This window comes from Phocoena sinus, chromosome 8, assembly GCF_008692025.1.
Source record: "Phocoena sinus isolate mPhoSin1 chromosome 8, mPhoSin1.pri, whole genome shotgun sequence".
NCBI classification, from domain to species: Eukaryota; Metazoa; Chordata; class Mammalia; order Artiodactyla; family Phocoenidae; genus Phocoena; species Phocoena sinus.
The window spans coordinates 7,345,322-7,366,068 of NC_045770.1; the positions used below are offsets into that span (position 1 = coordinate 7,345,322).

The following is a 20,747-nucleotide window of genomic DNA, read 5'->3' on the forward strand; positions in this document are numbered from 1 at the left end:
AGGACAGATGGGGCGGTGCCAGGGATAAACCCAGCCAAGTCTTCCCCGCCTCCTGATGGATGCCTCTGGAGGAGGCTCCTGGCTCTCTCCATCCACCCCACAGCGTGAGGACACCACCAGCCCTGCAAATCTCTTCCCTATAGGGCATAACTTCCATGTTATCTCGGCTCAGCCCTCCTCCAGAGATGAAGAGATTGTTTTAAACCTGCCGCTCCACTACCTCTGCTTCTGACTTCCAACATCGTTAAGTTTCATTATAACGAATAAACACCACAATGACATTTATAAGTTACCACTGAGCACAGAAGCACAAATATGAAGCAGATAAACTGGATGTGATCCAAATAATTACTGCAGGCAATATTGGGCTTAGTTTGAGCTGGCAGCCAGGTACCTAGTAATTTATTAGATTGCATAAGGCAATGTTGCACGTTGCGTTTTTCATTATTGTGTCTCTTCCCCTCTCCGCGGTCCAAATAGGTTAGAGGAGTTTAAACAGTGCACTGCCAAACAAAGACAGACTTTGCTCGAGCAGATGGAGGCTGGGAAGTGTCCAGGAATGGCTGCTTCCTGACCAGCATAGCACTTGCGAGAGAAGAGAGGGTTTCAGATGATCTTGATGCTGCCAGCCAAGGACAGTTCCCTCTACCCCGCACCCACTGGCCCAGATACAGAAAGAGGCCCAGTGGAGGGAATAAATGGAAGGACTGGATGGAGCCCCCAGGCCTGGTTCCTGCTGCTGGCTTCCTGCTGAGTTCCTATGTGTTCAGCCAAAGACCCTCTCTACCAAAAGGCCCTCCATAGCCCCAGGCAGCCCCGGGCAGCCGCAGGGCCCAGTCCCAGACCTCTCCTGCTGTAAAGAAAGGGGAAGGAAGCAGTCTGCCAGCCAACTCTGAGAAACAAAGCAACGAGAGCTGGCTACCAGCTGCCACCTCCCTGCCAAACCCAAACTCATAAAGTTTGATTCAAGGGGTTACAACACCTCCTATTCAGAGTCCCTCCTGCCCCATATTCTCCAGGCTTAGTAAATTACCCAATAAGCAGCAAGGACCTGTCATTATTGTGCAGTTAGATGGTATTTGCCCACTAAATCCTGAGTAGAGTACTAACGGTGATATACGGTAACGAATTACGGACATGAATTCTCTCCCCAAGACACCAAGTGGTACCAGACATTGTTACATTTCGGGGAGGAGGCTTGAAAGCTGCTCTGTTCTCTCCAGTGAAGCCATGAGTAACTCTCCTATCAGAGGAGTCGGCCCCTCCAGGGGCACTTCAGGTTGGAAACAGAGACGTCCTGGGAGAGCCTTCTCCCAGGAAGACTCCCATTCGCTGCCCCCAATCCCGTGCCCAGTAGAAGGCCGGGCACCACCTGGTCCTCCTTGGGTCACCTTAACAACAGAGAAGACGCTCCACATCACAACGGCTGTTTCAAAGGCCCAAAGCTCCAGCCCTGTAGGGAATGGAAGTCATTCCTCACACGGCCCTGGATTGCGCTAAGAAAGCTATTTCAGGGGGTCGGCCTATGCAAAGGGCTTCTGAACAAGGATGCAGCAGGGTGGCCCGTGCCTCTGCCTGGGTGTGAATGACTTTTGCCCTAAACTGTCATTTACAGAGCTGATCTCAGGCCCAGGGGCTCCCCGGGAGGATCAGAGGTTTCTTGGCTGACTGTGGTCTGCAGGTGGGACAGGGCCCGTGACCAGCAGCGAGAAGCAGATGTCCCTTCAGCTTCCTGTGTTTTGGGAGCACAGCTGGGGGCAGCTGGAGGACACAGTAGCCAGCCTCTGCTTTCTGAAGAGGAAACCACACAGCTCAAACACTCTCAGGGCTTAACGGGGACTGTCTAGTAAACGAAGGCCCATAACTGGAGTCAGATGGTTCAGAGTCCAGCCTCCAGCGCACATGGTGACCTTGGCTGGGTTTCTTAACCTCTCTGAGCTTCCGTTTCCTAATCCATAAAGTGGGATTGATTCTCTCAACCCCTCGGGATTACTGATGTGAAAATAGCTTGCCCGCAATTGAGGCTACTGCTTCCAAGGAGTAGCCCATCCCACCCCATCCTTCAGCAACGCCCGGGCTCAGTGACCCAGCCTCAGCCTCCTAGAAAGGAAGACAAGCCTTCAGCCCATCTGGCACCCCCAGCAGCCTGCACACTCCCTCGCTTTCCTCTCAAGGCGCTTCCAAGCACAAAATCTCTCCTTTACCAACATCTCCACTTCAAACAATCAAAACAAAGACAGGGCAGTAATTGCAAGTTAGTTTTATTTTGTTTCCTTTGCTGCTGCATTCTCAGGGTTGAAGCAAATAATCTGAGCCCTTCCCAGGGCCACTGTTAGGCGGTGACAGGAGAGGCCGTGTGACACAGAAGAGGGCTGGCATGGGGCATACACTTGCATTAGGACCTTGGCTTGTCATCACTTTGAACCTCAACATTCAAGTGTCTACATCAGGACGGATGATAGAATCTTTTTGACAGGGTGTCAGGGGAGTAGGTTAAGTAAAATAATGTAAGTGAAGAGCTTTGTGATGTATAAAGCATATACAAGAGTTAGTTGTGGTTAATATCCTAGAGCAGCCAGAAGACAAGACCCAGAATCCCAGGGCTGCGAGAAGAATCGCCTTTTTAATTAGACACATATATAGTCAGCTCTCAGGTATCTTTGGCAAACATCCCCATTCCAGGCACACGCTCTCACGAAGATGCTTCATGAAGTCCTCTGTTAACATTTCACAGCTTCTTATTTTTTTCTTATTTGCATGCAGCCCAAAGGGAATGAAAGTCCTTTAAAGGCAAAATCAGCTAAGATCTCCATCCCCTCCTGAAGAAAGTGTGAGCCATAAAGACAGCAAGCTGGGGAGGGTGAGTGGACAAGTACCAGGGGTGATGTTTTCCACCCAGCTGAGCAGGAGGCCAGAGGGAGCTTCATCACTGGGTTTTTGTGGCTTTCCATAAGTATTAAAAATTCCCTGGGGCTTCCCTGGTGGCGCAGTGGTTGAGAGTCCGCCTGCCGATGCAGGGGACAAGGGTTCGTGCCCCGGTCCGGGAAGATCCCACATGCTGTGGAGCGGCTGGGCCCGTGAGCCACGGCCGCTGAGCCTGTGCGTCCGGAGCCTGTGCTCCGCAACGGGAGAGGCCACGGCGGTGAGAGGCCCGTGTACTGCAGGAAAAAAAAAAAAAAAAATTCCCAGAACATCAAACACACCCATATTCAAACATGAATACCAAAATGCATTCCAACGTTGAAAATAAATGTAACTTAGGATTATTCATTATTTTGAAATGTCCATCATTTTGGATTATTCACACCTTTGCTCCTCTCCATTAACAAAGATCATGAAGAGTGGATTGTCAAACCTACAATGAGGTACCAACTCACATGAGTCAGAATGGCCATCCTTAAAAAGTCTACAGATAACAAAGGCTGGAGAGGGCGTGGAGAAAAGGGAACCCTCCTACACTGTTGGTGGGGATGTAAGTTGGTACAGCCACTGTGGAGAACAATACGGAGGTTCCTCAGAAAACTAAAACTAGAATTACCATATGATCCAACCATCCCACTCCCGGGCACATATCTGGACAAAACTATAATGCAAAAAGATACACGTGCCCCTATGTTCACAGCAGCGCTATTCACAAGAGTCAAGACATGGAAACAACCTAAATGTCCGTCCACAGAAGAATGTATAAAGAAGACATGGTATAGATGCACGATGGAATACTAGTCAGCCATAAAAAAGGAACAAAATAATGCCATTTGCAGCAACATGGATGCAACTAGAGATTATCATACTAAGTGAAGGAAGTCAGAAAGAGAAAGGCAAATACAATATGATATCACTTATTGTGGAATCTAAAATATGACACAAACGAACCTATCTACAAAGCAGCAACAGACTCATAGACATAGAGAATAGACTTGTGGTTGCCAAGGGCGAGGTGGGTGGCAGGGGGATTGGGGGAGGGATGGACTGGGACTTGGGGGTTAGTAGATGCAAACTATTACGTATAGAATGGATGGACAAGAAGGTCCCACTGTATAGCACAGGGAACTATATACACTGTCCTGGGATAAACCATAATGGAAAAGAATATAAAAAAGAATGTATATATGTGTATAACTGAGTCACTCTGCTGGACAGCAGAAATTAGCACAACATTGTAAATCAACTATACTTCAGTTTAAAAAAACAAGAAGAGTGGATTGTATTTGGGCTCTAAGAGGGCACAAATTCAGGACATTGCACTGAGATGATCTGCTTCCAATCAGGAAGGTCTTCAGCAGTCACAAGAAGATTCTTCCATAAACACCAGGTCTGAGCTGTTGTCGCTAACGCAGCGTTTAGTGAGTGACCCAGAAGTAACCCATGCTTCAAGGCCAGGCTGCCTCAGCCACAGTGTCCCCTGGATCCCCAGGCCTGCTTTGCACCTGTCAGTGGGACACAGCGATGTTACCCTTCCTGGAACACCTGGAGACCAGCAAAACTGCCCAGGTCCTTCTGATTCCGGGAGCATTTAACAGAGGGACCTTGGGGTCCACTGCAGGGGCCCAAGGGGCCGGACTCTGTCCTTCCATCTCCACCCCAGTTCTGTCTCCATCCACGTTATACACTGAGGTTCCACACAAGATTCCATCAACAAAAGGGTATGTGCACTAAAAAAAGTGTGGGAGCTACTGACCTCATCCAGTATCTTCACTGTGCAGCTGAGAAAACCACGGGATGCTCAGAGACAGACAGCAGCTTGACCAAGGCCACACAGGGACAGAGCCAAGATGGGAAAGGATGCAGTCCCTCTGAGCCTGGGCTGTTTGCCTACAACAGTGCTTCTCAGATGTGGACCAAAAACCACCTGGGAAGCTGTGAAAATCCAGATTCCTTGGCCCAGCTCAGACCCACCATCTTGAAATTTCTGGCTTGATGCCCAGGAAACTGTATTTTTAGCAAGTTCCCCAGGTGATTCTCATGCATACAGAAGTTTTAGAACAACCCGCAACTGGCAAGGCCTATACCAACCAGCATACAAATGATTTTTTTAAGATGTTTGTTTTTTAAAAAATGATTTAGGGGCCTCCCTGGTGGTGCAGTGGTTAAGAATCCGCCTGCCAGTGCAGGGGACACGGGTTCGAGCCCTGGCCCGGGAAGATTCCACATGCCACGGAGCAACTAAGCCCGTGTGCCACAACTACTGAGCCTGCGCTCTAGAGGCCATGAGCTACACCTACTGAGCCCGTGCACCTAGAGCCCATGCTCCGCAACAAGAGAAACCACCGCAATGAGAAGCCCATGCAATGCAATGAAGAGTAGCCCCCGCTCACTGCAACTAGAGGAAGCCAGCGTGCAGCAACAAAGACCCAACACAGCCAAAAATAAATAAAAATAAATTTTAAAAAGTGATTTAGGACATAGATATTCCCCAAATAGACCAAAATGGTCTTAGGAGATTTGCTTTTACTTCCTTGTGCCTCAGTTTTATTCTTTTGGGCCTTAGCACCCACACACACACACACACACACACACACACACAAAATAAGACTTTGGATAAATCAGAACACAGAAGAGTAGGGCTGAAAGGGGGAACCTAAGGGATTGACTTCCAGTCTAAACCCTGCATTTACAGATGGGAGTTGAGTCTCAGAGATGGGAAGGGTCAGGCCCAAGAGCACACAGCTAAGAGGTGGCAGACGCAGCACCAAACTGGTACCTTCTGGGCCTGGGTGCTCACAGCTTCCTATGTCCGGACAGCATCTCTTATAAAAGGGAACGGGACTCACTGGACTTCCTAGGGCAGGATCCGTGGCCCCGCCTCCAGCCGAAGCCGGTGGCTCCCAAGCTGCTGTGCTCTAAGGGGGCACCATAGGACCTCTGTCTGCCTGTAACTGATGCCTACAGCTACCTCTCAGGCTAATGACCATCACTGCTCTTCAGCCCCACTTTCTTTATTTCATGCTACTCCCTGAACCCAGCAATGGTTCAGTGAGCACATATTCTAATCCCAAAGACACAAGAGCCCGAGACTCAGAGAAATAAGCGGGCTTAGCCCTGGGCCCCTGGCCAGCCAGCAGGAGGCCTGAGATGACCTCCAGCATCCTAGCCTTCAGAGGCTGCCCGAGTGTCTCCCACCTCTACCCTCCCCCATCACCACCACCAAAGCTCACACTGCTCTGCTCCTCCCATCTCGGTCAGACTCCAGGATGACCGCAGGCAGGGGTGGATGGGCTGCTTCACAGGCACCGACGCGCCAGTATTTCCAGCAGCCCTTATCAGTGTCTTCTTGGCATCCAGAACTTGGTTGAATGGATGGAGGGTCACCTCTCCCAGCCACTAATGAACTCAGGGCAGGCTCGGGCTGGGGCTACAGGCTGAAAATCAGGAGGCGAAGGATTTATAGTGCCTTTGGAGTCACCCTGCCTCGGCCAGCCCCATTGTTTTTCATTAGCGCCCCACGCTGTCCAGGATAACCTTGGCAGACTGCGTGTCCTAGGGAGAGCCGTGTGAGGTTGGGAGAATCACAGGCTGCCTGGCTGCCCCAGCTCAGGCAAGGAACGAAGTGGGAGAACATGCCCACAGTACTTCTGCCCCTCATCCAGCCCTGGGAAGAGTAGTCACTCTCTCCCGTGTAAGCCCCAATAAAAATTCAGCACAATTTTTGGAACGTTCATGATATTGGCAAGCTTCCCCTCACCTGTGTTTCGGAGTCAAGGCTACCAACAGCTACAAATGGCAATGCTGGGGTTGAAAGTGTGTCCCAGCCTCTCTCCCAGCAGAGGTCCAGGAGAAACAGACAACGGAGAGAAGGCTTGTCTTCCACCCCTGCCTATTCTTCTGGCTTCTCTGTATTTCCAATCCTGGTCCAAAGGAAGGAGATTGACCTCCTTCCATCCCAACAGGGCTCTAAGCCTGTGCAGACCTTGACAGGAGTTAGACGTGCCACCCGAGGCAGTTGCCCCCTATGCTCCCAGCCTGGAGCAACCGTGTCCCTCTTAGTCACATCAACACCTGTAACTTTCCAGATTTGCAGATGAGTTCTCAGGTCAACACCCAATGAGAGGACACATAGCAAAAACACTTCTCTCCCACGGCCTGAGCCATAGTGATGCTCAGTAAGTGTGAGTGAATCCCACCTTCTTCCGCCAGGCGCAAGGATCCAACTACAACCAGGGCATCTTCTCTCTTCTTCTGAGTGATTCCGGGCCCCTCTCCACAAACCTATTTACAACTGAGCTCACTGCCCTCCCCCAAGCCTGCTTCTTCCCCTGAGACAGCAGTGGTTCCAGCAGTCACCCACTCACCCCATTCTGCAGGCCAGGGAGAGGGGGGCCTTTAGCCCTCTATCCTCCACGTCCCACATCAAGTGCTATCAACTCTACCTCCGCTGGTTCCTAAATCCATTTCCTTCTTTCCATGGCTGCCGCTTCAGCCTGAGCCCTTAGGAGCAAAGTCCTCCTCATCAGTCTTCCTGCCTTCAGTTTATCCTTCCTCATCCACCCTCCTCACTGTGGCCACTGTGATCATTCTCAAACTCAGACCTGAGCCTGTGGGTCAAAACCAGTAATGGGGGCTTCCCTGGTGGTGCAGTGGTTGAGAGTCTGCCTGCCGATGCAGAGGACACGGGTTCGTGCCCCGGTCCGGGAAGATCTCACATGCCACAGAGCGGCTGGGCCCGTGAGCCATGGCCGCTGAGCCTGCGTGTCCGGAGCCTGTGCTCCGCAATGGGAGAGGCCACAACAGTGAGAGGCCCGCGTACCGCAAAAAAAAAAAAAGAGTAATGATTTCTCATTAGTGCAAACTTCTTACTGTGCATTCCAGGGCCTACGCAGCTGGACCTACCACGTTCTCTCGATACACATCCTACATGCACAGAGGCCACGCGCCCATCACACCAGGCTCGCAGTGAGAGGGCATGCAGGACCCTGTGCGCTTTCCTCAAAGCGTCCTGTTCATTCTCACAAACAACCCAGCAAGCATGATTACCATCCTATAGGGAAACTGAGGTTCAGAGTAACTAAGAAATTTGCCCAGGGTCGCACAGTTGTAACAGCACAGCCAGAGATCACGCCTGGACCGTGTGATGTCCGTGCTTTTATTCCGTGAACGCGTTCTGACCTCCTCGCTTTCCTTACGCCGTCCCCATCCCAGGGAACGTTTCCTCCTTGCCCTCATCTTGCTTACCCTTCCAGGCCATTTCCAAAGCCAGCCCTTCGGCAACTCCTTTCCCCATTCTCCCAGAAGGAAAAATCTTTCTTCCTTGGGACTTTCTTTTTTTATTATTATTATATAAGTTTCAGGGAAACACATAGTGATTCACAATTTTTTTATTATTATTAGTTTATTTATTTATTTATTTTTGGCTGCACTGGGTCTTCCTTGCTGTGCACAGGCTCTCTCTAGTTGCGGCGAGTGGGGGCTGCTCTTCATTCCGTTGCGTGGGCTTATTGCAGTGGCTTCTCTTATTGCGAAGCATGGACTCTAGGCGTGCAGGTCTCAATAGGTGTAGCACATGGGCTCAGTAGTGTGGCTCGCAGGCCCTAGAGCGCAGGCTCAGTAGTTGTGGCGCATGGGGCTTAGATGCTCCGAGGCATGTGGGATCTTCCTGGACCAGGGCTCGAACCCGTGTCCCCTGCCTTGGCAGGCAGATTCTTAACCACTGCGCCACCAGGGAAGCCCTAGTGAGTCAAAATTTTTAAAGGTTATACTCCATTTATAATTATTAAAGAATATTGACTCTATCCTCTGTGTTGTAGAATACATCCTCGCAGCTTATTTACCTTATCCACAGTAGTTCGCACCTCTTAATCCCCTACCCCTCTCTTGCCCCTCCCCCCTTTGCTCTCCCTACTGATAGCCAATAGTTTGTTCTCTGTATCTGTGAGTCTGTTTCCGGTTTGTGATATTCTTAGGACTTTATACCTCACTTGCGGCACCTTTTATTTTAGTTCCCTGTGCACATATTTTTCGCCTCCAGACACTAAGCTCCTTGTCGTGCAAAATACATCAGTCCCTCCTCTGCATCCCCACACCTGGCCAGGGGTCTTGGAGATCGATGGGGTGGGACCCGCTCCTGTGTGTGGCCAATGGCACATCACTGGTACCATTACACCCCATAATGATCAGTTTTATTATTAGTCAGGGGGCTAGGACATAACCCCATAACCCCCAGTCCCGCTCCCCTGAGTAGGTCACAACAGGGCATTCCAGAAATTCCCCAAAACTCATCGTCCTGCCTGTGCTGAGACACAGGATAGCAGCAGAAGTCAAGACTTGGGCCTCCAGGCACGGTCTGAGCCACCTGCCCTGGTCCTTTCCCACCCGCCTGGCACTGCTGGTGTCAGCTGAGCGCTGAGCTGGCTCCTGCCTCCCCTCCCTTCCACCCATCTGTTCGCTTCTTGGACCCTGTGCAGCTTCCCTTAATCTCATAAGAGGCAATTTGCGTGCTCCGGGCTGGGAAAAACCTGGCAACAGATAATCCCCGGTACAAGTATTCTTAAGCCTTCCCCAATTGGTCACTAATAGCAGAACAGACGGTGACATTTGCGCCTTTTCTGCATGGTTGACCAGGTAGCTCTGGGAGGCTGAAACCAGTAAAGGCAGGGCTGCAGGAGGCTCAGATGCTCACCTCTCTCACCTGCATGACTCATGGGAAGAAGCAGATTCTAATCGGTCCAACTTCAGATTTGCAAAGCCTCCTTTCCCATCCCTGGGACCCCTCGTGGCTCCGGTTTTAATAGTCCTGGGCTCAGGAAAGACTCACGAATAGTGATGAAAATTAGAACAAACCTTTATGAAACACCTTGTGTGTGCCCAGATCATTTACACATGTGGTCCCTCAGCCTCACGGCAGCTTTGCAAAGTACGTGTGTCACCCCCATTTTATAAATGGGGAAACTAAGGCTTAGAGTGGGTGAGGAATGTGCCCCACATCATACTGCTAGTGACAGGGCTGGAGTTCCTTCCCAGGCCTGCCTGGTTCTGTGTTTTTTCCACCGTCCAGGACCCAGACCCTGGCAGGTGACCCGTTAGGCACTCAGAGTGGGTCCCTGAGGTTACCCGTCACTCACACCTTTGCTTGTAGTTTCCCTGCCACAGAAGGACATCTTTCTTCCATCACATCCCCGTACCCTGATTCCTCCTCCAGGAAGCCCCTCTGTTTCTTCTCCCCACCCCTACGCTTGCAGCAGGCCTTTCTTAAAGCCCCAAAGAACTTTACGTGACCCCTTTAGGAGACCCATCACCTTCTTCCTCACGGTCTAGCAACTTGGGTCAAGTGCAGCCGTGCACAGACTCTCAGTAAGTTTCGCTGAATGTCCTGGGAGTTGCAGCAAGCAGGACTTCAGCCGGGCTGCCCCCGCATTCAGGAGCAGAGGTGGCAGTGACGCCCCCCAGGGCATCAGAGGAGTCCTCACTCCACCTTCTCCTGGACCCCAGGGCATCCTCGGGGCATCACTCAGCCTCTCCCTCCTTGCCGTTCCCTCCCCGCTAAAGGAGCAAGTGAGGGTGGCTGTGCACTGGGCTCCATAGAAGCCAGGCAAGTTTACCAGGTGGCCCTGACATTCCTGTCCAGGTCTGGCTGGGATTAACGCTAAGGGCAGTGGCCACCTCCCCTCCACCTGCTACTGGAGCAAAGGCCTGGCCAAAGTGCCCAGAGAGACGGGAGGAAGAGGGTGAGCACACTCCACACCATCTCCCGAGGGGGGTGCAGGGGCTATGGGGACATCAGCACCCCTGCTCCCCGCATCAGGCTTCAGTGCAGAGTTTGCCCCGAGGCTGTCTCTCCTGTTACACTAACTAACCCCACACCCCTTGCTCTCTGCACTAGTGCATGCGGACCCCACAGAGAGCTGCCTCTCATACCAGCATGGGACCACCTGACCACCAGATCAGTGACTGGGGAGAGGCACAGACTCATATACCTGTAGGTGTGGCAACAGACTTACAACACTGAAGTACCAGAATGTGTCCCCAGAAGATCTGGGGTTGACAGTTATCGGAGGAAGGGATGGGTGAGCGCCATGGTCCCTCTGAGCCTGACAGGGAGGACCCCGGCCACCTTGGGTGTGGCTCACTGGGCCCTCTTTCTGCCTGTGCTACACACACACACACACACACACACGCACACACAGGCACAGCCAGAGTCAGGCCGCAGCACCACGAGCTCCTGGAACCTTAAAGCCTTAAAGATTGTCCAGACCACAGTCCCTTCCAGGGGTCTCTACAGTGACCCTGACAGCAGAGGGAGGCCTTGGCCTTCTCAGCCTACATTTTAGTCCCAGAAAAAATTCCACCACGCCCCGCCGCAGAATTCTAAACCAGAGGCTTTCAAAGATTCTGAAAGAATAAGAAGAGTTTGTTCAAGCAAAATTTTAAGTGGTTGACAAGGAACAGAAGCAGAAAAGGTGTGGCTGGAGAAGGGGTGAGGCCTACAAGTCAATTCATTCAGACACACACACACACACACACACACACACACACACACACACGCATACACCATGGCAGCCAGGCCCCTGGAGCGCGGCTGTAAAGTCATCACTCGGTAATCTGGCCCTTATAACCTCAGCCAGCAAAGCGCCTCTTCCCTCCCCAGGAAGTAACTGGGAATTGCGGGGGGACCTCAGATCGGAGGCCAGGGGTGTGTGAGCTCATAGAGCCTCACGGGGTCTTCAGCGTTTTAAATGTTTTCCTGGAAGACGGTGGGGACCTCCCCGAGCCCGATGGTGACGGTTCACTCCATGCCAAGGTGTGCTGCGGGTCCCCAGAAAAAGACTGAGGCGAGGGGCTGGGCGGTCAGGTGCGGCCCCTTCGGAGAGCCTGGTGGGCTGAAGGAGGCGAGGCAGAGATCGGGGGGTGGGGCGCTTTGGAGAACAGTCTAGAGAAGTCAGAGAGAGGTGCTGAGCAGAAAGCAGCGGGCAGGGAGCAGTCGGCAGCAGGACAGGTTTGGAGAGAATCTACGCAAGGTACTGCCCAGGAGGTTATAGAAAATGATAAATTGCCTTTCACCTCTCTGAGCAGGAAGTGAGGGAACCGGTGAGGAGATTCCCTGGACAAGAGCCTGCCCCCGTGGTTGTACGTCGCATCCCCAAGGGCTCCTGAGCCCAAAGAGGAGGCCTCAGGGCCTGTCCCACTGGTCCATCGCTCTACCTCCTCTCCATCCTCTTGCACTGCAGCCTTCATCTCCTCTAGAAGTGACACCTGACTTAGGTTCTGCTTGAGAAAGCATCTCATTGACTCGAAAGAGAAAAGTGTTTAGTGGCTTGTATTTAATGCACAAAAATTAAAAGTATGCTGGGGACTTCCCTGGCGGTCCAGTGGTTAGGACTCCATGCTTCCACTGCAGGGGGTATAGGATCAATCCCTGTCAGGGGGCTAAGATTCCGCATGCCGCCAGGTGCGGCCAAAAAAAAAAAAAAAAAAAAAATCGTCAGAGCACTAACTACGCCCGGCCCCCACATAATTTGCCAACCATGTCCTCTGGGGCAGCTTTATGAGACTATCCAGTGAACCTGTCTCCCTCCAGAAACATTCTTTCCATAGAAAAGCCAAGGGGATGCAAACGAGCAAAATGTGAAAGCCGAAAAGTCTCTCTGAAGCCTGCTAGGATGGGTCGGGAGACTAGTCCCCTCGAGGCCGGCTCCTACCTCCCTGCCCCCCAGGCTCCCTTCCATCGGCCCCCACCCCAACTCCTGGCTCTGAGGCAGCCTCCAAGGTGAAATAGTGACCGCTTAGTGTCCACCTGCACGCCTGCTTCTGACAACCTCTCCTCCCAGCCCCTCCAGAGCCCGGTTTCCATGGTGACAGCCCCTCTTCTCCCTGGGGCACTGCCACACCCGTCACCCCTGGGCTTCTCACCCTCACCCCTGCCCGCACCTTGGCCTGGGGATGCTTCCTGCACTCCAGCTCTCCAGGCACTCTCACCAACACCAAGAGGAAGCAGGACTGGGCTGGAGGCGGGGGGAGACCAGGTCAGTTCCCACGGCAGGCCTCCCTATTCGTGGGCATTCTGGGGGCTCAGGCTCCACTGCTGAGAGCCAGCTGATCCCAAGCCCTCGGCTCTCAGCTGACAACCTGACACTTCTCTCTGATCACACAATCTTTGGTAGCTATTGCTGCTGTCTTGACACTGTCCTTGCAAGGAAGATGCTGAGATAGAAGAATGCGCTGTGAAATCATCATTAGAGCCTGGAGAAGGAGGCTGGGAGAGGACCGGTCTCCCGCTCACTCATCCTCTCTGCATCCCAGCGTCTCCCGCCCCTCTTTCTCCTCCTGTTCTCCCTCTGCCTTCTCTCCATCTCTCTCTTCCTCTCCACTCCTGCTCTCCTGCTCTCCTCACCCCCCTCCCTCTCTCGCTCCTTCTCTGGTCTCTCCCTCCCTTTCTCCTCTCATCTCTTCCTTCCTTCTCTCTCTTGTTTTGGTGCCAGAAACAGTCTAATTACAACAGGGAACTTGAAGAGACAGAAAGGAAGAAAAAAAAAAAAATCCCACCCCACCACGCATAGCTGGTGATAATGTCCTATGAAATCTAATTTATAAAGCTCAAATCAGAATAAAAAGTGTTACTCTCACAATTCAGGGCCGATTTGATTTTTAATGAGATCCCTCAGAGACCCAGCCAAGATCTCATCAGGTTGAAAACTCAGCTACCTTCCCGCCTGCCACAAACTCTCCAGTGTGGACCTCTGTCTCTCCTCCACTGCCATCCTCAGTGCCCCTTGAAGCCATACGCCAGTGGCTCCCTTCTTAGGGCCATCTGCTGCTGAGAGCTTGGCCCTAACCATGGTCAAAGCCTGGGACTCTGTGTCCCCAAGTTGGACAGCAGCCGGTGTCCAGGACCTCTGTGGCCACCTCTGACTCTCTCCAGGTAGAGGGGCAGCCTGCCCACCAGGTCCTGTTTTCCTCGGCTGTGTATCTGCAGAGCAGGGGGTAGGAAAGAATACAGGCTTAGACGTGATGAGCCCCAGGTCAGACCCCACTCATTAGCTGTGTGACCTTGGGCAGGTTACTTTGCCTCTCTGATCTGGGTGTCTTTGCTATAAAATGGGAATAGTCCTGCTCTGAAGTGTAATTACACGGTTACAGGAGGGACAGCATGGGAAGCACAGATGGTACTGTGGGCCGGGAGCTCAGTGGATGTCAACGTCCCATGTCCTGTTTGTCCATTCAGCTGTGGCCTCCCAGGGAACGTGGGCCACATCACCCCCCTTCTTCAGCAATCCCTCCAGGATGAGACATAGGGACCTGCATGCAGTAGATGAGAACATGGTCCTTAGAGCCAGAGAGTCTTGGATTCGCTGCCCTGGTCCTGCCACTAGATGCTCCCTGGACAATTTAGTTAACCTCTAAGGCTCAGTGTGCTGAGTGCCTGTGAAAAGGGGTTAATAAGGCTCCACACAAGTGTTGTGGGGATGTGACGGCCACAGAGAAGGCCCACAGGGCACGTGGTGAGTCGTTAACATGCGCAGCTCCTGTTACTAATTTTTTACCTCCTTGGGCCTCATTTCCTCATCTGAAAAATGGGGATAAAAATAGTACCTGCCTCATAGGTTGTTATGAGGATGAAAATATTAACAGGCTAATATTTGTAAAGCTTGGAACAATGCCTGGCATATTGTACCCAATGTGGGTGTCTCTGTTTAATAAAATATGAACTGCCTACCTTAGATGGTTCAGGGAGGTGTGTATGGGCAGGTGTGGGTTCACACTGATGATTTGCTCCCAGTGACAGAGAGGCTGGCACAGGGTCTGCTGCAGAAAAGAAAGGGACAGGAGACGATTACCTGCTCACTCAACCCCACCATCCCTCACGCTACACCACCCCTTATCCCGCCAAATTTGGCCCTAGTCCCGTCCTGGGAGCCACTAAAACTATGATATTATTGATATTTCTTGGGTTCTCAGGTTTAACCAAAGCACACCACGCCCTATGCCTGTTGCCCTCTTGAAGCACACCCCGCCCCCCCAGAGTGCTTCCAACTGGGGGGCCTCTCTCCTGCCTCTGCCCCCTTGTGGAAGCGGCGTTAAGGGGAAAGAGGAGTAACACGTACCAAGCGCAGTAGCACGTGGCCCGTTTTGGGGGCTGGAGGATGGCTGGACCACAGCGTGAGTGCGCTGGGGATTGATGGGCAGGGAGCCTGCAGCCGGGGCCAGCTCCCGCAAGCAGGAGATGGAGCTGGGGGCAGTGAAGAAGCTGCAGCTGGGCCCCAGGCAGGTAGGGAGGTGCTCTGGGGGTCCTTGTCCCCCAGGGCAGCCTGGGCTCTGCTTCCATTGCTCGAGGGGAAGCCCTTCCGGCAAGTAACTGACCGTTGCATTTGTTTCCTTCCTAGGTCAAGTGTACTCCTTCAGCCAGCAGCCCCAGGACCAGGCTGTGGTATCGGGGCAGCCGGTGACACTGCTGTGCGCCATCCCTGAATACGATGGCTTCGTTCTGTGGATCAAAGACGGCTTGGCTCTGGGCGTGGGCAGGGACCTCTCAAGTGAGTATCCCCAGACCTCCCCAGGAAGGCCTAGAACCCACCCCTGCCCTCCCCACCCACCCACCCCCTCCTAGGGAACCCCATCTTCAGAGGCATTTGGGGATCAAATCTCAGCTTTCATTGCAGATCCCATGGGCAGAGGCAGGCGAGGCAAGCCCTGGGTCCAGGATGCATGGGACTTTGAGGGCCCCTCTGACTCCTGGTGATGAATTATGAGTAAACCCTCAATTCGGGCGGTCCGTCCTAAACTAACACAGTGTTGCCCTGGAGGGTCCATTGCAAAGTCAAACTTGACTCACATGAGGTCAGCTTTCCAGAAGTAAGTGTTCCTTCTCCTGGTCCGACATGTGTTCCCCACTTAATCACAAGTTAAGTGTTGTTCTTGCCTCCTTCCAACCATTAAAGGGAGCCAAGTAGATTGAAAACGCGAAGAAACCTGGTTGGGTTTAGGGGTCACCATGCGATGGGGAGAAAAGAAAATCAGTGTTTAGAATAAATTCCAAGCCTCGTTCAGCCCACCACCCAGGCTGGTATTCAGCAAAGATGCGCTGGTGGGCTCCCATGGCTGTTGATGGCTGACGTCTGTGCTGTCTGGTTGGTGCCCACGCCCCATCACCTGTTAACTATTGTAAATGTCAACCCTTAAGCCCACACAGACGTTTTTCCAATCCATCCTCTCCTCCGGGAGAAAAAAGAATGAAATCATCCTCCTGGTCACTCGCCCATCAGCCACTATTCTTCTCCCCTGAGGAGGGTAGCCGTGTGGCTCTTTGCTAACTTAGCATAAACTGTAAAATGCAGAACGAGGAATGTGGGCATCCCTGTGGTTGGGGCGTGTCTGGGGGTGGAGAAGGAGAGAAGCATATGTGTTCAACTGAGGAGCGGCTTGGCCTCTCTCGTGGTTTCGGCTGCAGGAAAATAAAAATCGAAGTGCACTCAGGAACGTGACGGCTGGGAAGCTAATACTTTAAAATGTGAGTTATGTCTTGCCAAAAATGTGTATTGAAACATTATAGCGACGGTCAATAGTATCACAGGGTTTGAGTGCTGCTGCCCAGCTGAGCATGGATAAAATACACGATCACATCTCCAAAATATACTGTGCTGCTATAAAATCTAAGTATTGTGGGAACCAGCCAGTTTCAGGGACTCTGAACCCCCTTACCGCAGAGGAACTGGGGGAGTAATACGATCTCCCCAAACCGAGTCCTTCACGCTCCACGAGGCTCTGAGCTGGCCCAGCACTGCTGCTGGTTAAGGAAGCTCTCTGGGTTCCCGGTCAGTGGCTTTCGGATTCCATCAGGGACTGGGGTCTTGTTGGGTCGGTGAAGAGGAAGCCCCAGGTCACCATGGATGGTTCATAGAGGGGTCATCGCTGCATGGACAACTGACCCTCTGGCATCCACTTCCATGAATGGCTTTCCGGGATCCGGCAGTGGGTCCTGCTAAGTGCTGGAGGGCAATGGGATCTGATGAACTGGGATCCGTTTCCTCTCCAACTTGACTCCATTGACAGAAAGAAGGTCAGCCCTCTCCTTGCAGAGCCAATAAACTCAAACTCTTGGTAATGTGTTTTCTCTGTATTTGATCCCTTGTCCCAAAATAGCATGACAATAATGACAAATGTATGCTCAGTAAACACTGTTTGCTTGCCTGATAAGAAAGTGAGTGTAATAGATCTCAATTCAGTTCAGGAAGTATTTGCCGAGCACCTAACACTGTGGGGGAACTGGGGCCCGTGTTATGGGGTTTCAGCCTGCCACAGCTCTGCCCGCTTCTATTTTAAATGTGTAGCCCCATCCAGCCTACCAGAAATGATGCCTTAACTGAAGACCTTACTATCTTTCTGGTCACCAAAGCTGGAGAAAAACAGTCGAAGGAAGTGATTTATAAATACACTCCCTCATACTGATGGAACATTTTTCTTCTAAGAGGCTCAAATATTTCTCAGACATTATCTCATAAATCTACAATCATCCACGGGTAGAAAAAGAAGGCTTTTCCCCTTTATTTGGCAGGTAAATAAAATCACAGCTGAGAAAGAAATTGATTCAAACAAACACCCAATCCCAATGCATGGGACCCTGGCTCCTAACCCCAAAAGCCCTTAGACCCTCCTCAAAACAGGGACCTCTCTGGCTACCCTATGTCATTGTTATGTTCATTTAAACTAGCATTTATAGACTACTTACTGAATGCCAGGTACTTTACCTAGATTATCCTATCTGATCTTCACCATAGCTCTGTGAGGTACTAGCACCGTCCCTACTTTGCTGACAAGGAAATGGAAAGGCAAAGGAGTTAAAGTAACTTACCCAAGACAACAGAGCTAGGCAGTGACAGAGCTGACATTGGAACCCAGGCAATTTGTCTGTAGAACCCAGACTTCCAATAACTTTGCCTCCCCTGGGAGTAGCAAGAGAGAGTATTGATGCTGTGGAAGGAGCTAGAACTTCCTCAGAATCTGTGCTTCTGGGCCTGTGCTTTGCGAAGATACTGCCAGTCTTTGGGATAGCATCACGGCTCGCTGCCTAATTATGCAAATACAAACAAACCCATCACTGATGTTTTCAGCAGCTTATGAGAGCGGAAGCCTGCTGTTGACGGCTTGCAAGTCAACAAAAACACAAGCTCCGGCCAAGACGCCTGCAGGAGACCAGGGGCTAATCACAGGACAGTGGGATCCAGAGGCTGGGCTGGAGGGCCTGGGGCAGTGAGCCAGCTACGTTGAGGACAGCCGCAGCACGCTGAGAGCTGGACTAGGAGGACCCACTTCCAGCCCCTCACCCGGCCCCAGGGAGAGCCAGCTTAACTTACCTGGGCTCCTTCCCAAAGCCCAGCAGAGGGCAGGCAGGGCGGGCAGGGGGGCGGCCGGGCTCTTGTGGGTACAGCTGCTGGCCTTGTAGCATCTCCAGCCAGGCCTGAACAGCTGTGGAAGGGCAAGACCACTTGATGGCATGGTGGGGACAATGCTAGCACAGGATGCACCTCAAAAGCATACTGGGGAGTCTGGTGGAGGATCACAGCTACCTCCACTGACCAGAAATGGGTGCTGCTTAACAGCCCACCCCCAGGGAGCCCTGCCCCACCTCTGGAAGACCCTTAGGTTATGGGGGGGTAAAAGGGGCCTAAGAGCACCAACACTTCATCCAGGGTAGAAATCTCCTCTGCAGTGTTCCTTACAGGCAACCATCCCATGTATGCTTGAATACAGCCAGTGACGGGGACCTCACTACCACCTCTGGCAGCCCAGATCTTTGTTGGACACCAGTAAATTGTTAACAATATTCTAAAGTATTTCCCCATGTTCATCCTGACCCTTGGTCCTAATGCCGTCCTTGGGAGCTACATGAACACATCTAACCCCCACTAAGAGACTTGGAAATATTTGAAGAGAGCTATGGCACATCCCTCTGTCTCTGCTTCTGTCTCTTGAGCACTAGTCTTCTCTTTAAAAGGCCAAATGTGGGCTTCCCTGGTGGCGCACTGGTTGAGAGTCCGCCTGCCAATGCAGGGGACACGGGTTCGTGCCCCGGTCCGGGAGGATCCCAAATGCTGTGGAGCGGCTGGGCCCGTGAGCCATGACCGCTGAGCCTGCGCGTCCAGAGACTGTGCTCTGCAACAGGAGAGGCCACAACAGCGAGGGGCCCGCGTACCGCAAAAAAAAAAAAAAAAAAAGGCCGAATGTGCCCAATTCCGTCCTCCTATGGCACGTTTCTGAGAACTCACTCTGCCCTAGCGAAAGCCCTTCAGAAAGAGGAGCAGTTTGGGGCTGCTGGAGGCTGGATGGGCCTTTGAGGGGAGGAAGGACCCTGTAAGGCACTGGTGGGGGGAAAGCAGAGCTCTGGGAAGAGGACTGATGGAAAACAGGTCCTGCTGGGAGAAACTAAGGAGGTCGAGGGTCCAAGACCCGAGAGAGAGAGGCTCTGCCCGTCCCGGCAGCCACGACTCGTGTTGGCATTTATATGCAACCCACAGAGCATCAGGAAAGCTGCTTAATGATTTATCATTCTCAAGCTTTTATTTATCTGTTATTCATTGCCCATGGTGTAAGAGGCCCCAAATTTCTAAGTATCCCGAGCGCCTCCTAAGTGTTTAATCAGGCCCTGGGGTTCAGGGGGTCGTTGTAGGAATGACCAGAAAAGAGCCACTTACAGTTCCAAGTGACCAGAGGTTCCTGGGAACTGGTGTGTGGGCCTCGGTTTCTACTTCCTGTCCATCCTGAAACTAAAGTTTTCCCCAAAGTGACTCCTGATCCTTTTCCAAGTTTTTTTCCCTTCTTCTCTCTCCTTCTGGCTCTGTCTCCTCGGTTTGCACATCCCAGCCTGGGTCTCTCTGTCTCTCTGTGTGTCTGCTTATTAGGAGGTTGCATGCCTGCTTTGCAAACCACAGTGCCCAATGCGCTGCTTTCCAGGGTGACAGCCCGCTGTGTCTGTCCACATTTAGCACCCCTATCTCTGCTGTCTCCTTCCCACTCAATAATAGCTTCCCCAACATTCCTAAACTTAAAACCCACAGTATCCTTGTACACACACACACACACACACACACACACACACACACACACACACACGCTGCCCCAGCCCCCTGGGGAAACTCTCTTTTGTGCTCCTTATACTGAGGTCAGGGCCCTATGCAGTCACCTCCTGCTCTACCAGGCCCTAGGACCAGCCCCAGCTCGGGTGTCCCCCCCGTCCCCCACTGTGCCTGTCTGTCATGCCCGGCTCTCCGCCCCCGCCCCAGCCCTCCTCATATGCTGATATGCCTGCCGTCTCCACAGGTTACCCACAGTACCTGGTGGTAGGGAACCACCTGTCAGGGGAACATCACCTGAAGATCCTGCGGGCAGAGCTGCAAGACGATGCTGTGTACGAGTGCCAGGCCATCCAGGCCGCCATCCGGTCCCGCCCCGCACGCCTCACCGTCCTAGGTAAGAACCGTCCGCACGCTGGGCTGACGATGCTATGGGAAGCACCCTGGGCTCGGCTCCACAAGCCAGGGGCCAGACTGGAGGGGCCTCTCCACTGGACAAAGCCCCCCGGCATTGTCCTACAGGGCTCTGACCACTGCTGCCCCACTGTCAGTCCCTCCCCACCCAAAGGGGGAAAATGAAAGTTCCTGCCCTGGACATCAGAAGGCCAGCACCAGCTGACCTCTGACTTTGCCCAACCCCAGCATGTTTGACTGCCACTTAGGGAGTTAAAAAGGGCTCCTGGGTGCTTATTTATTGAATCAGGAAGCATGTTCTGCACACGTGATCCATGTGAGGTCCTGTGCTCGGTGAGG

At 52.4% G+C, this 20,747-nt stretch overlaps 1 protein-coding gene across 2 annotated transcripts in view; it reads left to right on the forward strand.

Moving 5' to 3' along the window:
* The window catches only part of KIRREL3 (kirre like nephrin family adhesion molecule 3), a 540,145-nt gene that overhangs the window by 435,075 nt on the left and 84,323 nt on the right, over nucleotides 1-20,747 (forward strand). For both annotated transcript variants that reach the window (XM_032639118.1, XM_032639117.1), the window contains exons 3-4: nucleotides 15,312-15,461; nucleotides 20,242-20,391. In XM_032639118.1, coding sequence (XP_032495009.1) covers nucleotides 15,312-15,461; nucleotides 20,242-20,391 — 300 coding nt within the window. The remainder of the gene's footprint in view (nucleotides 1-15,311; nucleotides 15,462-20,241; nucleotides 20,392-20,747) is intronic.